General features: G+C 52.5%; 1 protein-coding gene across 10 annotated transcripts in view; it reads left to right on the forward strand.

Moving 5' to 3' along the window:
* The window catches only part of GOSR2 (golgi SNAP receptor complex member 2), a 70,233-nt gene that overhangs the window by 13,039 nt on the left and 40,164 nt on the right, over positions 1-17,030 (forward strand). For 5 of the 10 annotated variants that reach the window (XM_045489340.1, XM_045489335.1, XM_045489342.1 and 2 more), the window contains one exon: positions 2,474-4,081. The exons of 3 other annotated variants lie outside the window; for them this stretch is intronic. In XM_045489340.1, the coding sequence (XP_045345296.1) occupies positions 2,474-2,635 (162 nt within the window). In that variant the 3' untranslated portion in view covers positions 2,636-4,081. Of the gene's footprint in view, positions 1-2,473; positions 6,036-10,780; positions 11,501-17,030 lie in introns of those variants that run through there. 2 more of the 10 variants (XR_006715096.1, XM_045489334.1) reach the window with 2 other exon arrangements.

Genomic DNA, 17,030 nt, shown 5'->3' on the forward strand with positions numbered 1-17,030 from the left:
GTGTGTCTCCAACAGCTTCGCGGGTGCCCCTCTTTCTGAACGGCCACCTGCTGTAATCTGAACTGATACGTGATGATTAATCTGCCCTTTCTTTAGAAAATTGCCCATATCTCGGGAAAACAGTACAACCCTTTTAGGACAAGCCTCCCCGTGTCGCACTGACGTCGACCCGGTGGGGGGTTAGAGCTTATTGCGAAAGCGAATGTTCGCTTCCTATCAAAGTCTGATATCACTGCGGAGTCTCAGCGGCATCTGCCCCTGTGCTGTCCCCAGAAGGACGCGCAGGGCAGCCCAGTGAGGCGGTTGGGGTCGGAACGTGAGGTTTCTAGTTCAGTTTCCTCTGTACACCCGCTGCTACCTACCCGCCTTTTGGTCTTGATTCTCTCCATCCTCCTCCCACCCCACTCCTGCCTAAACCATTAAAAGGAGTGAAGTTGCTGGGCCGTGGCTGGGGGAAATTTGTGGCTGGAAAGGAATACATTTTTTGAAATTTATGTTAATTTTCAGGTGATTTTAGAAGCTGGGTACTTGTTTTTTTTTTTTTTTTTAATTTTTTTTTTCAACGTTTATTTATTTTTGGGACAGAGAGAGACAGAGCATGAACGGGGAGGGGCAGAGAGAGAGGGAGACACAGAATTGGAAACAGGCTCCAGGCTCGGAGCCATCAGCCCAGAGCCCGACGCGGGGCTCGAACCCACGGACCGCGAGATCATGACCTGGCTGAAGTCGGACGCTTAACCGACTGCGCCACCCAGGCGCCCCTGGGTACTTGTATTACATGCAGGGATGAAATAATCTGCCTTCAGAGCTAAGCAGAATCTTTTTTTTTTTTTTTTTTAGAGTTTACTTATAATTTACTTAGGGTGTGCGTGCAAGTAGGGGAGGAGCAGAGAGAGACAGACTCCCAAGCAGGCCCCGAGGTGTCAGCGCAGAGCCCGGTGTGGGGCTCGATCTCACAAACCGTGAGATCGTGACCTGAGCCGAGATCACGAGGCGGACGCTTAACTGATTGAGCCACCCAGGCGCCCCAGAGCTAACCAGAATCTTTAGCAAGAGCCTAAATTTCACCATCACTGTCGTTGCAAAAACATGTCTCTGGCCTCCGCTGGCAACGGTAAAGTTTGACCCGAAAGATCTCTTCCGGGGAGGCTTGTTCGTCACTGGGCTGAACCCAGGGTTCGAGTGCCTGTCCGTGATGCCTCATGCTGTTTTCACTTCTGCCTCTTCTGTCTTGCTCGTTAATGTGTTGTTCATTTAAAAACTGAATGTGGGGCATTAGGTTAGATGCCGTCCATCCTGATGGGCCACGTGTGTGGAAGCGAGTTGGGGTCTGCCCAGCATCTGTTTATACTTGCCACTTCGTGAGCAGTCAAGTGTTCTTAAGAACAAAAATTGGAAAGCAGAGAGGAAGGGCAGGCTGAGTGCTGTGGGCTGTTGATTTAGGAGTAAAATACTCTTTTGGTCTTGATGGCACATATACAAGGGGTCATTGTGTTAGGTGACGGTCATTCCACGTCACCCGCTTCAGACCCTCTCGCGAACATGGACGTTGACCCACACGTTAGACGCAGCAGAATCCCACTGTGTTCCACACAGTGAACGGGCCGATAGCCAGGATTTTGGGGTCAGGGAGCAGAGGAAAAGTTTTTTGAGGTTTCCTTTTTTAAAAATATGTAAAACATTCTCATTTTAAAATTTTCTCTTGAGGTGTAACGTACATACAGTAGGCGTACGGATCTAATTCGTGCGGGTCCTTGAATTTGGACAGATGCATATACCTTTGTGACTCACACTGCTGTCAAGACGTAGACCATCCTCATTGCCCCCGGACAATCCCTCATGCTTTCCCAGCCAGCCTGCCTGCCTTCCTTCCAGGCAACCACCGTTCTGATTTATCTCACTGTAAAGTAGCTTTGCCTGTTAGTGGACTTCATATAAATGTATTACCAAGAGCGGCTTCTTCCTCTCAGGAATGTTTTCCAGGCTCATTCATACTGTTCCAAGTTGGTAATTAGGTCCTTTTTATTGCCAAGTAGTATATCCCATTGTACAGATACACTATAAGTGGTCTATCCATTCTCTGGTGGATGTACACCTGGGTTGTTTCATTCTCCTATGTTTTCCTTTTGAAGCTTTATGTTTAATTCTGTGATCCATCTCAAGTTAATTTTTGTGTATGAAATGAACTGAGGATCTTCTTACAGACATGTGTATGGTACATATGAGACATGTATGTATATATGTCCACGATATATATATGTACTAGGGTCCATCATTCCTGCACATTTGTGGAAAAGGCTTTTCTTTCCTCCTTGCTTTGCTCCAGTACCTTGATCAAAAGTCATTTGACCACAGAGTGTATTGATGCTGCTTATGCTTTTAGGTATGACCAAGAGACTGTCTCTAAGAGAAGTCCCATTCCTTGGCAAAAGGAGCTGACCTTTGTGTTTCCTTCTTTTCTCGTCCAATCCAGGGGACTCAGAAGAAGATCCTTGACATTGCCAACATGCTGGGCTTGTCCAACACCGTGATGCGGCTCACCGAGAAGCGGGCTTTCCAGGATAAGTACTTCATGATCGGTGGCATGCTTCTCACCTGTGTGGTCATGTTCCTCGTGGTGCAGTACCTGACATGAGCCAGCCCCGCCCCACGGCTGAGCGTCGTTCCCACCGTGCGAGAGTCTGTGTGAGTGTGTGTGCGTGAAAGAGAGGGGGGCCCAGAGGCTGCCTTCTTAAATGTATGCCCTTCTTAACTGTGAAGACCACTGGGAGTCATCGTGATCTGTAACGTAGCGGGAGTTTCAGACCTGCTCTGTTTCCTGTAACACCTTGGAGGGGAAGCGAATGCTACCAAGATGCATGGTCCTAAGGAAATGAGAGTATCTCCTCTCTCTCTCGCTCTCGCTCTCGCTCTGTCTCGCCCTCTCTCGCCCTCACTAGGGGTGGAAGTGATGTAAGGGTAAGGGGTGAAGAAAGAAGAGGGAGGGAAAGAATGGTTTTGCTGTTCTTGTCCACGTAGCTGATGCTCGCCCAGGGAAGGCTTTCAATAGCGAGCCTTGCACATAGGACCGTTCACTTTGGCCTCATTTGGCCTCTCTGGGTCCTCGCGGATAACCCAGCGCAGAAGCCAAAAGGAGGGGAAAGAGGCCTGCTTTCCTGCGTCATTATAACAGATGGATTTCCATGCTCTTGTGCCCCCTCCCCCCAGTGACATGCAGATGACTAATTGCTGGTACTCGTCACCCTTCCCTGGAAGCCACTACCTAGAGGAAGCAGAGGCACCGATGCCACTGCAGACAGCGAGTAAGATTTTCCACATTAGGGCCGTTGGGTGTTTCTCCTTCTAAAGCGAGGCCAGTGTTATTCCCTGAGAGTGTTCAGTCTTGAGGCTGAAGACCCCCATCACTGATTTTTTTCCCAGTGGTGAACAGAATGATTGGCTTCTGTGGTTCTAGAACTGGCCTGGCATCCTGCCCGGGCTCTGGTGGGCCTTTGGCCCTGAGAACGTTGCCATGATGTGTCCATTACGGCATCTCCTCTCCTTTTGGTGTCTGATTCTCTGCTCTCTTTCCTCCCCTGAAATCCATTAGCAGCTGCCAGCCAAGCCCCCATTCCACCCAGCCGGTGTGGGCTGACACCACCCTGGAGACGTCCCGGGTGTCCTGAGAGTCTCTGATCTCAGGGACCAGGGACTTTCCCTTCTCTGACCAACCCCAGATTAAGGCTGTACCAGTACCTGGTGCGTTGTGGAATTTATCGTAAAGCCAGCCTCTCTGTTGCGATCGAGCGCTGCGAATCCTAGAAAGACTTGGTTAGCATGTGTTTTCATCTGTCACAGGCCCTACAGCCGTAGGCTCAGTGGCCTTATGGCAAGACAAAACAATCTCAGAATTTCCCAGAAGAACTGGAAACGTGGTCAGTATTAACTCCACCTGTGATCGTCGTGCTCCGCCTACTTCGTGTGTTTATTTTTTGTCACTTGGACTGTCTTCGATTTTCTTTCCCTTTTCTGTGTGTCCCATCCCACCTCCCTTAGTTACTTCCCACCTGTTGCTGGAGCAATATTGGTCTTTTCTGGCATACCTTCTGGTGAACGTTTCTTAATGGTCGCAGATCTTTTAATGGGAGTTTCCTGGGTGCCAATTTCACACTTGGTGGGCTTTCCGTCTCTGCTTCCCCTCTGGGCTGAACAGGGGCCGTGGCTTTCCAAGGAAGGGGGAATCTATGACTCCATCATGAAAGGATTGAGGGCCTTGCCAGAGTGAGAACGGTGGACTGAAGGGTATACAGAGGGGTCAAGGTGTCTTCCGACCTAGGTCTGACTTTGGGGAGGTGAAATTTCCATCACCCCCAGCACCCCTGTCAGCGCAGGGATCTCTGCAGTCCATAAAAAGGGTTCTAAAACATGGATTTTTAAATTGTGCAGACCCGTTGTCCTATCCCTGGGCATCTGAGGATCCTGCCAGAGATCGTATTTCAGAGGAAGGTGTGTATGTATATATATATATATATATATATATATATATATATATATATATATATACACACACACACACACACACACATATGTATGTATATATATATGTATATATATATACATACATATACATACATATTTCTGTATATATATACGTGTGTGTGTGTGTGTGTGTGTGTGTGTATATATATAATATACCTTCCTCTGAAGGTATATCATATATATATATGGAGCAACTAAGCCATGTGGACCTGAACTCTAGGGGGCAGAAACTAGCACCCCACCCTCCATTGACTGATGTGATCTATTTGTAGCATATACCAGCGTATTTCCACACTTGTCTTTATAGCGATTGCTGGTCGTGATGAACCAGGAGAAGGCTTTCTATCCTGCTGTACCTTCAGAGCCATTCTCCCTGCTTTGTAATGAAAGTTATGCAGGCGGTTCGTGGGTCTTTACCACTTGGGGCTAGGGAACAGCAGCCAGTGTGTCTGGAGATGGCCTGAGCTGGCTGTCAGTGTCCTGTGAGAAACATACCTCGGCCTAACGGGGGTTCTACGGTTTCTACAGCACCAACGCCCACCCTCCCCCCTCCCCCCCAGAGTGTAGGGAAGGGTTCCAGGCCAAGGAAAGAGCACCATCTAGTGGACCTGGGGTGAAGTCTTAGGTCATGCTGGTGCAAGAATCTCCGGTGGGTGCACAGCATCTGTGACCTTGTGCAGGATTTGGGTGCACCTGTTGCAGATGAAGACAGGTGGGTTGTCAAGGAACTTGGGAATATCTTCATTCCATGGAAGTTTCCTCCAGGTATGACCACCTTAAGAAAGACCAAACTCAAAAGACCCCAGTAAGTTGGGGAGTCTTGATTTTATAGGAGGCTTCACTGCTGGATTTTTACCAGTCTTTTGCCCTAATGAATTTAAGTGGGTGTGAATTGCAGATTTGGAGTTACACCCATTGTTTTGGAAACACATCAGTTAAATAAAGTTGAGAGTTATTTTATTTAGGAAATTCTATTTTGTAACTAAAACAAATGTTTTTTTTGTGTCCAGGCCAGAGATTCTCAAACACTGCTCCATAGCCAGGGGCTAGGCTGGCTGCCTTAGAAGCAGCTGGGAAACTTTTTTAAAATTAGATTCCTGGGCCTATCCCAAACCTAATTTTTTATTTTTTATTTTTTTTAACGTTTATTCATTTTTGAGAGCATGAGTGCAGGGGGCAGAGAGAGAGGGGAGACCCAGAATCTAAAGCAGGCTCCGAGCTGTCAACACAGAGCCCAACATGGGGCTCGAACTCACAAACGGTGAGATCATGACCTGAGCCGAAGTCAGGCGCTTAACTGACTGAGCCACCCAGGTGTCCCCAAACCTTTTAAATTAGTGTTTTTTTGAGTCCTTATCTAAGGTAATTCTGATGTGTGTATTTTCTTGTCTTTTAGACAGAAGGCTTTTGTCTTAAAGATGATATCATTTGAAAATCTATGCTTAACTAGCTGGGCATATATGTGTAAGAGCAAAACTTATCAAGTCCAAAATAAAGTCTTACTTGTTTATATCCTATCTGATTCCAGAACAGATTTGAAGAGGCTTATAGGAAGTAACTAAAACAGTGAAATAGGGAGAAATAAGGACCAAGAACAAATCAGAGCAGAATGTCATTACCAAGAAAAAGTAACCCAAATGCAAGTCATGAAACCCTTTCAAAACTGTTCTGGGCTTAGTTTTGAGCCCCAGCAGCTGAAGCAAAGAAAAACATGGTCTGTTACTGTCTAACTGGGGGATTGGGGGTGTCCTTTCCTCAGAGGAAAACCCTTAATACCTCTTGCTTGTCTGTGGCCCTTCATGGACGTCAGGTATGATTAGTCTCCTGGGCCGTCCCTCTGCCCTTCACAAACCCTCTGAATCAGGTTCTGTGTTATCCCCATGGTACAAGTGGCCGAGTTGTAGTGACTTTCTCTAGGCCCCACTGGGAGTCCTGGAGGAGCCTGCTGTCTAGCTTCATAGCCCAAGCTCATAACCATAGCACTGAGGTGCCTCCCGTGCCCGGGATGAGGGGCAGGAGATGGAGGGCGGTATGCCTGGATTGAGTATAGGCTGTAGGGCACTTGTGCCTCACCCAGCAGGTTCTCTGTCCTGAACTATTTTCCTAATTGAAAGACCAGAGAGATTTGTGGGGGAAGCTTCTGGAGGTGGAGGATGGGAGCTGGACTCAAGCATTGCCACTAGGGGGCGACATAACCCCATCTGTGGCCGGTCGGCCGGAAAACCGCTCGGTGCCTGAGGCCTGGCGGATTTGGAAGAGGAGGAACCCGCTGCAGGCTTGGGTCGGTTCCTTTTAGATGCAAAATTGCTTGTGAATCAGGCTCTGGGCTGTTCCTTGAGGCTCTCAGGAGAAGACTGAGCCTGACCTCAAACCTGTTAGTTCTGATTTTCAGACTCCCCTTCTGCCTCGTCTTTCCCTCTGCATGTGGGCATGTCGCACACAAGCATGGAAAACGTTTCTCAAAGTGTGTGTTCATTCCTACTCCCCTTTTTGTGTCCTTTCATTTCACATGGCACAGTGGGGAGGAGGAGGGAGGTGGACAGGGCGGGGGGCTCTAGTGCAATTGGTAAGTTTCCTGCTGGAGGACCCCTCTGAACAGGTCCTCCAACCTTGGCTTTACATTGGAACTCCTTCCGGAGCTTTTAGAAATACCCATGTGTGGGTTTTACCCTGATCTATTCTGATTTCATTGGCCTGGGGCGCACCCTGAGCATGAGGAGTTTTAAGGGTTGTCCCAGCGATGGTCGTGTGTAGACAAGGGTGAGAAAGACTGTTCTAACACTCGAACGTTCTACACAAGATGAGGCTGTTCCCCACGAACTTCCCCGAAGTCCCCTGCCACACCAGGGGAACCACTGCCCTGACCAGCTGGGATGGGCTTGGGGAGGGTGGAAGCTTAATTCTCCCATGTGGGTGGGGGAGGGGCCACATCCTTCCTGGCCAGTCTACACGCGCAGACACCCCCCCCCGCACTGACTGATGCCTCTGTGTCTGCTGAATAAAGCACTGTAGTGTGACAGGCCAGCCTCATCGCCACCTCTGGTGCACCGCTCAGCCCTCCCCCCGTCCCCCTCCCCACTTCATCCTCCTTGGACTGCTGGCCTGAGAACATCCCATACTCTTGCACACATCTGCACCTGTGCACAAGATGTTTCCTCCGGGGTGTGCCACAGACACCCCCATAACCTAGGTCACCTCCAGGAACCCTGCCTCCCCCCCCAATACCTCTGGCGTTGCGTTCCCTGGGGAACAGTGGTCGCTTACGTGTGTCTCCGCTACACAGGGACTTCGTGCATCCTGTGCACGTAACAGGTGTTCAGTAGCTATTGGGGTCGATGGCCTGCAGGAGGGCACTTGATGAGCCCAGCCCGTGCAGGTAACAGACTTCTGAGAAATGGGTACAATTGTTCAGCAAAGCTTTTGTGGCCAGGCTAGGAGGAAGCCAGAAGGTTCAAGGCCACTGATGCCACTAGCTGTGTGCTATGGCTGAAGTAACAGAAGAGACATGGGACTTCTTGAGGAAAAATGCACCAACGAGGACCGTTTGGGGAGAGATTAGTAGGGTGACTAGTTCATCCTGGCCTTAAAACGAAGTCCTGGGGCCCCTGGGTGGCTCAGTCAGTAGAGCTTCCAACTCTTGATTTCGGCTCAGGTCATGATCTCACAGTTTGTGGGATCAAACCCTTGTGTTGGGCTTCGCGCTGGCAGTGCGAGACTGCTTGGGATTCTCTCTTTCTCCCTCTCTCTCTGCCCCTCCACTGCTTGCACAGTCGTGCTCTGTCTCGCGCGCACACGTGCAATTAAAACAAGCTGGAAGTTCTGACTCCTCTTCAGGCTGGAGTCAATGAGGATGGTTGGCCATCCTAGCGAAGGGTGCCCTCAGCGGCTAAGACAGTCCTGACAAATGCAGACAGAGTACCCAGGAATAGGGCACTGGGACCTTGGAGGCTGGCCTCTGACCTAGCGACTCCACAAGTGGGGGCTCCTCGTTCCCCCTCCCCATCTCCTGGGATGCCTCCTGGAGAGCTGATCTGGCCCTCCCAGCTCCTCAGTCTGGGGGATCTTGCCCCCAGAGCTTCTGAGCTGCTTGATCTGGGGCGTGGCCTGGGTCTCAGTGTCTGTGTGAATTTTCCATGCGAGTCTCCTGTGCTGCCAGGGTTGAGACCACTGCTCCCAGCGCCTCCCAGGTGTGGTTGGTTGCTGTTCCCATCTAACCGGAAAGACGGGAACTCACAGGAAGCAACCAGAGGACAAAGTGACCTGCAGAATCCAGGTTAAGGGACAAGAGTCTAGAGAGCCTGTCACAGTGGGCTAACTAGGAGCTGCTTTCGGGGAGAGTGAGGTGGGGGCCTCAGGAGCTGGAGAGGCCACGCAGGGCACTGGTAATGAACTCTGACCAGCATTCAGGTGCCGAGAGGGCTGACAGGGCTGATGTGCCTTTGTGTGCTTGACTCACAGCTCCCAGCAAAAGTGCTGCTCACAGACCCAGGAAGCCTGAGGTGGGGCTGAATGGCTGGTGGGTAGTAAGTCATCAGAGACGAACGGTGTGCACTGTGCAGATGGGAGGCCACCCGCTCCCTCCCTTCCCTGTCCAGCCAGGACTGTGGATTCCTCGTTCTTTGCCCCCAGGACCGCGGGGGCAGGGCCCACCCACCCTCTGGCCCTGTTCTTGGCATGCATGCCCCACTAAGAGTGTCTTGTGCCCAGGGCGTGGTGCGGGGACGGAGAAGGGGTATCCGGGGGCTGGGCCTCTGTAGGCGGGAAGAAGAATCACCTCCGCCCCTCAGACCTCTCCATATCCGTGTGAATACCAAAAGACAAAACCCTGAACCCACCCGAGGGTTGTCCAAGTTCTTGTTGCTGTATGCAAAGGGTGGGTGTAAAGTCAGTGTCCATGAGGATTCTTCCAGGAAACCATTTCTTCCTTCCCCCACTACTCCTTTGGCAGAGGGCAGCCTCTCTCACCGCAGCCCAGGGGCTCTGGGGGACTCTTGGAAAACAGCCTCCAGAGCTGAATTCCAGAACGGAAGTCACGGCCGCCTCCTTGGATGCAAAAACACCTTGGAATAAATGTTCTGAGGTCACCCTCAGAACATTGGAGGGAACAGCACTTAATTAAAGATGTAGAAGACCTAAGACATTCACTTAAGGGAAAAAAAGAAAGAGTTCAATCCTAGTATTATACCCTCTTAATGTGAGAAGTCAATTTAATAATGACAAGAGATGTCATGGGGCAGTGATAGGTGCCAAGCAAGTGGGGTAGACACCAGAGACCGAGTTCAGAGGACTGAGTTCATCCAGATGGGGAGTTAGGGGCGTGTGCACTTTCTGGGGCTGTGATACTGACTGGCCTTCCTGGGGGAAATCAGGGAGGGGAGCGCCCTTTTCAGCTGGCTGGGTTTGGGTGTCCTGTAGAAAGAGTGGGGAGGTACTGGGGGGAAGCAGGAAAGGGGATGATGGAGGAAGGCCAGGAGGCACTGGCGTGAGCGCCATGTAGGGACCCCTAGCTGTCGTCCTGCGACCAGAAATGTCAGAAGGAGCCCTGCTCGTGCCCTGGACTCTGGACCCAGGAGCCCCTGCCCAGTGAAGAGGGGTGCACGCTCCTAAGTGAACAGGGGTGTGTGTTCCTAAGACAGCCTCACCACGAGGGGCTGGTGTAAGTCTGCTGGGGACTCTGGGTGGCCAGTCTCAGGAGCCCCCAGCCACCTGGGCTCCCCCTTGACCTGGCGAAACCACCAGATGGACTTGGGTAAGGGGGGCTGGCGCTGCCGCGTTCCCTAAGAGCCTCCCCCCTCCCCCCTCCCCCCCACAGCTCATTGCTTGGTGCTGACCTGCAGAAGAGGCCCAGGGGAGAAGCTGTCAGTCTGGGGCAAGGTACGGACAAGCCCATCTCTGCTGAGAGGGCAGGGACCCCAGACACGATCTTCTGAGAGGCAACACGGTGTGGTGGGGAGGGTGGGGTGCAGGTGGCAGGCGTGGCTGACAATCTTGGCTTTTCCACTCTTAGCAAGGGTAACCTAGGGCCTAGTCGTGCTCACCCATCTCTGGGTGTGTATGATGGGAATAATGATAATACCTAATGGTGGTTCATATGCCCACACTTGAAACCTTGCTGGCCAGTGGAAGTGATTTGTAAGGAGGCAGAAGAGCTTAAGTGATGAAATCAAATGGTCCTGGGTATGCAGCTGGGCCCCATCCCTTACTAATGGTGGGACTCTGCACAAGTCACATGAACCAAAGCCTCTGTTCTCTTACCTTCCAGGGGTAAATGGTGCCCATCTCACAGGCCGGCTGGGAGCCCGTGAACACTGCAATGTATATAAAGTGCCCGCTGCACAGGCTGGGACATAGAAAGACAGTGGCTGTCTTTGGTGCCATTAATCAGCCTTGCTGAGTCTGGGCCCTCCTTCGATGTGATGTGGTGGTGAGGCAGGGATCTGACACCCCTGAAGAAAGTACCTCCAGTTGCCCTGGTTTTGTGAATAGGTGTAACATTGTGGACATAATATTGAGTTTGGTATCAGAAGACCTGAATTCAAATCCTCACTTTATTACTTACTAGTGCTCACCGCCACCCCCCCTCAACCCCCCCCCCCCCGCCGTCTCTTTCTCTGCCTCAGTATCCTCACGTGTGAAGTGGGGATGATAATAATGACCTTCCTCAGAATCGCAGCGAGGACAAAACGACCAGGCACGTGCACCAGCGAGGATGCTCCGGATCGTGGGAACTGGCAGCCCCAATTCCAACCAGCCAAGCAGTAAGAACTTGCAGAGCTGGGACAGGCTGCGAGGTTGATTGATTCAGGGCTCCATGCCCTCGGGCATCAAGGGCAGGCTTGGGACTGTCTCGGTTCCCTGAGGACAGTGGGACTCTGGGGAAGGGATGTAAGAGAGGGGAGAAGGATGGTTGAGAGGTCAGACTGGGATTGCTGCCTGCTACAGTTCATTCATTTATTTGCTCAATAAACGCTCCTTGAGCCCCCACTGTGTACCCATCATGGGCTGGGCCCTGGAGTGCAACACGAGTTAAGGAGGCCCCACCTGCATTAGTGACCTATTGTCGTGTAAACAGTCATCAGGACACGGGCTTAAAACGACAATACTCTGTTGTTACACCTCCTGGTTTCTAATGGTCTGGACTTAGGACAGGGCATGGCTGGGATGGGTCACCTCTGCTCCATGATGCTAGAGCCTCAGCCGGAAGATTCCACGGCCAGGGAGGAGAATCATCTGGAGATTCACTCCCACGTCTGGTGCTTGATGTCCACTGCGCTCCTTAGCTGGGGCTGTCCACTGGAACGTCTACACAAGGCTTCCTCGCAGCCTCATGTTCCAAGAGTGAGTGGCCCAAGAGAGAGAGAGCCAGGTGGGAGCCGCATCCTTTCTGTGGCCAAGCCTTGGAAGTCACAGGACATCTTTCTGCAGTCTCAAGCCTCCCCCTCACTCCCCCACAGTGTGTCATCCATCAGCCACAGTGTGACGAAAGAGCAGGTGGGGTGGGATAAACCCATGGGTGTGGCCATCTCAGGGAAGCACAGTCGGCCACACTCCCCTTGAACAACGCGCCCATCTAGCTCACAACAGTAAAATACTCAAACTCTGTCACCATAGGTACCAGGTAGCATCTACTCGCTGGGGGAAGCAATGGCACCGAATCCCTGGATGAGTCAGATTTGACCAGGTGCAGCTTGGGAGGAAGGTCTCCGAGGGAACAGTGTGAGCAAAGGGGTGTGCCCTAGTGGGGGCAGGGCTCGGGCTTGGGCTTGAAGGCCAGGTACGGGGTATCTGAAAGCAGGTTCATTACTCTCTGCCCTGCTCCGTTCCCCACCCCTCTGCACAGGAGAACGTCCCTCTGTGTGCTCAGACGCCCCTGAGCTCGGGGGCAGGATGGCCCTGAGCAGCAGAGGCTGGCAGGATGGGGGCCGCCCCGGCATCTTGCCTGTCTCAGACCCTGTGCGGCAGCCTGGGAAAGTCCTGGGCTTGTCTCTGGGCGCGGGGGTGGGGATGGGGGACGGGTACCCTGTGCCATGGCAGGTCAGTTCAGTGGGCTGACACTTGGGGCTGAGATGAAAACGTCGGGTTCCAAAGCCCAGAACAGAGGGAAAGTGGAGCTGGAAGGGGTCCCTAGGGACCACCACGGCTGACGTCAGGGAGAGTGACTTGCCAAGGATCATTCAGCCAGTTGGTAATGGTCGGTCTGGAATCAGAGTGGAGGTCACCTACTCCCGGGCCCGTGTCCCGCCATTCCTGCTGCCTGTGGGCCACCTCCCCTGGCCATCTTGGCCTGGTGCTAGTTTGTGGCCCTCAGCCCAACTACAATCCCCTGGCCTGGCACTGTCCCATATTCTTGCCAGGCACAGCTAACTCGGGTGGCAGGAGCCATACCAAAGGCTTTTCGGATTTGAGGGCCTCTCCCGAGCCCCTCGGATACTGACATGAACTGGCACGCACATTGCCGGCTTGTGATGTCCCTTAGGGGACGCAGACGGCGGTGGACAGAGCCCATGACCACGGCTGGAATGGTGGGTTCCAGAGCGAAGCCTGGCGGTAGGTGTCATTCTCCCCATTACCCACTGAACTATTATCTCATCCATCCAGAGTCAGTTTCTATGGCAACAGCAGAGTCCTTACCCATCATTTTCATCTGTAAAGATCCACCCCAGCTGCCTGAGGCCGGGCTCCTTGCCCAGCTGCACACCGGGCCCAGCTCCGCATCCCAGGTGTAATGGTGAATCGGCAGCCTGACAGCCGAGACCTCCTGGGAGGTGCCTGGTAACCGGCATAGCCCTTGAAAATGACCGCATAATCACTTCTTAACCGGGTTAGGAACTTGCTTCCAGTGGCCCCCTCTTGCTTCTGCGTCAGTCACCTCCCTCTTCTCCTCTGGAGCTTAGCATCGAAGACCTTCTCCATTCCCTTCTGCCCAGCCTCCAGAGCAAGATAATGCTAATCGAGGCTGCTCCGAAGCCAGCCGCTAACCCGGGGGAGAGGGGAGCCTCCAGTCTGTGCCACCCAGGTACACTCAGGGAGGAAACCCCGCCTCCGTGGCCCCAGGGCCAGAGAGCACTCTGTGTGTGGTCCGCGCACCCCACCCGCCAGCCCTGTTCTCGGCCTTGGCGGGGTGCTTCCCCCTCTAACCACCACCACCTTGACAACCCAGTTCCAAGCCCACGCCCACCAGGAAGTCTTCCTTTCTACACCGTTTTCCTCTGCATCCTCTCTGCATGCCTGTATTTGGTTTCTGCAACATAACTTTGAATATATTGTTTCAGGGACAGGGGGAGATTCCTGAACCTTCCCCCCCCCCCAACTTCATGAAGCTATTTTTTGGTATATTTTCTGTACTGGAAAATTCTCGTAGTGGGTGGACCATGTTTATCTGCTCAGCATCCCACCTTTGGACTACAAGCCCTTAGCCCCTTTGCTGGTAACATAATCTCTTTCCTGTGTGACACCTGTTTCACGGGCTTCAGCCAGAGCTGCCTCCTCCAACAGGGGACGCACCTGAAACAGGCCTGGTCAATCCCAGGACTCTGTCCTTGTGCTTGGTTCGGGGATGACCACATGACCATGCAGAGCCAGTCAGAATCTTCCATGGTATTCTCATAGACGCTGCTGGTCCCCTGACCACTGTCCATTCTCCCTTTCGTTCTCACTAACAGAAGCATAATTTTGTTAATCTAGCAGGAAGCCCAATTAAAAATACTTGACCTCTCTCAGGGCGCCCGAGTGACTCGGTTGGTTAAGCATCCGACTTTGGCTCAGGTCATGATCTCACAGTTTGTGAGATCAAGCCCCGAGTCAGGCCCTGGGCTAACAGCTCAAAGCCTGGGGATTCTGTGTCTACCTCTCTGTCTGCCCCTCCCCCACTTGCACACGCACACTCGCTCTCTCTCGCAAAAATAACCATTAAAAATTTTTTTTAAATATCTCTCCAGACTTTCTTTCTGCTAGAAGTGGTCATATCACCCAGTTCTCATCCATAAGATATGGGGAGAAGTTGCTGGGTGGATCTCCTGCAAAAGGATTTCAAAAGGAACCGACCAAGCTGGTATGGCCGCCTTTAGCAGAAATCCTAAGGGATCAGTGTCTCTGTGAGATGAAGACGTCTTCTGCTGGAGGCCTTTCTTCCTGCTGTGTGGAGAGGCTGCCTGAGAATGAAACCCTCTAAGAGATGGGGGCTGGAGGGCGGACAGAGAAGAAGACAGTTTCAGCTAGGGCCCCGGATTGAGCCACGCCTGAAGCCTCAGAATTTCCTAATTTGGGGAGCCAATAATCCCATTTCTACGTAAGCAGATTCACATTGAATTTCTGTCTGTGTCGGTGAAGGAGCCCCAAAGGAAACTCTGCGTAAGACCCACACCACATCTGTGTCTCTGCTCTCCCCTCCCCAGCTACCCACAGTATGAGATGTTAGGTGCAGAGCTGGCCCACCGCGAATAGACTTTGAGCCCCTCAAATCCTTTTCTCAACCAGAGTCAAATAAGGGCTTGAAAGCACTTAATATCTGAACTAGATGATATCAGGAACAGACTCTGCAGTTTTTATGGCCGGCTCCGCCCAAGCTCACCTTGGAGGCACTGCATGGTGTGGCGTCCCTTCAGCACTCACCTCCTCCAGGAAGCCTTCCAAACCAGCCCTTGACTCCATCATCCTTCCTACCTTTCTGATTACTTCCTTTCATTAGCCCTTGGGTCCAGCTGTACTCGGTCAGATGTATCATTTGAGCAGAGCTCAGACAAGAAAAGAGGGTCTGGACCGCAACCCTGCAGAGATGGAGAGTGGAGGGAAGAGGGGGAACTGCAGTTAGCTTGAGGGTGCGTCTCCGCCTCCAGGGAAAATCTGAAGAACAGCCCCTAAGATTTGTCCTGGATCAGCAGCCCTTACAGTATTCTAATTCAGATCCTGTCTCCTCCTGTGCAGCAATATAAACAGAAATCTTTTCCCCACAGAAGGCCAGAATTCCGCCTTACAAGCTTTCTTATTTCCCGTTTCTTAACTGTTGTGTAATGATGGATCCTTTATTGGGAAGCTGGTCAAATCCGAGTAGGGGCTGAGGGGGTGGCCATGTGTGGACTGTCTCATGGCCCCCCGTGGGTGGCAGTCAGCTATATAGCTGATAGTATCGCGGGAACAGGATGGCACCGTCCTGCTCTCTTCCAACGTGCTGCAGTGTCCTTGTACTGTCTCGCCCCCATCCCTACGCTGAAGCCTTTTAAACAAGCCAGCTCAGTAAGGAGCAGATGTACATGAAGGAGTCAGGGAGCCATTCATTGTGGAAGGACAGATAACCTGGGGAAAGGCAGTGGGAGTGAGGTGGGTGAGGCTCCCCTCATCGAGCTTACTTGCAAGGAACCACTGAGAGCTGACGGCGTAGGTGGGGAGGGGGAGGGCAGAGAGGACGTTAAGGGTCGGTTGGTTTGGTGGGAGAGGAGGGATTTGACAGGAGCCCCTGAATGCGAATTGAGTCTGTATTTGGTAGAAGAGGCGATGGGGAGACGAGGGCAGATCTTGGCTAGGAAAGAGACATGATAAAAATAATGCTAATAATCCCATCATCTGCATGTGGGAGGATGAGCGCTCAGCGGAAACGGAGGCGAGGTGCGAGGCCAGGGTTCCACACCGGGGATCGGTGTGCATGGTGACATTTACGGAAGCTGGATGGAGTTGAGGTCTGCGTGAGCGACCCCTCAACTTGTAGACGGGCTTTGTCTCCTGGAGGAAGGTGCTGGGAGCTGTGGCTCTGTTCCCCGTGCAGGGACTGGTGGCTTTGGAGATCAGCTGCCACCAAATGTCGCTGGATCTGGGCCCACCCCATGCAGCCCACAGAGTGCAGGTCTCCTTGTCCTCAGGTGTCCAGGACTTTCCATTGGCAGTGACTGCCCAGGGGGCCTCAGGGAGGATGGAAATGGGAAGCAGGCTGCGAAGAAGCTTTGGCCCAGGCAAACCAAACCCCTCCTTCACAGGGCAAAGCAGAGAGGCGAAGAGCCTTTAACCTCACCATTTTGCAAGCATCCGTATCACACACCAAATGAGGGAGACGGGACACATTTGCGCAATAACTCGAGGCAGAGTCTCCATGGCAACAATTACCCAAAAATCCACCGCTGACAGTTGCAACAGCGGGAGCTAGCCAAGAAGACTGGGGGTGGGAGGCATGCGTGGGGCTCAGAGGACGGCTTCCTTTTATTCTTAAACTGAAGGAAGTGCTGAGGGCAGGCACCGAGGCATCTCAGAGCCTGACTAAGCCAAGAACAATTGGAAACTGAAGCTGGAAGGAGCCTTCAAGATGAGCCACTCTGAGGCCTGGCTGTGAACCACTCCAGGAGGATGTGCTGGCTCTGGGCTGGCGACTGGGCCACCAGGGCATTGCCCTTCCCCCACCCACTCCCGGGGGACAGGAGTTCTCCCCGCCTCCAGCGGTCTTGGGATGGGGACACGGGAGGGACCCAACTTTCTGGGAAGCCAAAGGCTCTGGGGAGTTTGAGTTTGCCTCCAGACTGAGTCCAGTC

The sequence above is a fragment of the Leopardus geoffroyi genome, chromosome E1 (assembly GCF_018350155.1).
Source record: "Leopardus geoffroyi isolate Oge1 chromosome E1, O.geoffroyi_Oge1_pat1.0, whole genome shotgun sequence".
Classification (NCBI taxonomy): Eukaryota; Metazoa; Chordata; class Mammalia; order Carnivora; family Felidae; genus Leopardus; species Leopardus geoffroyi.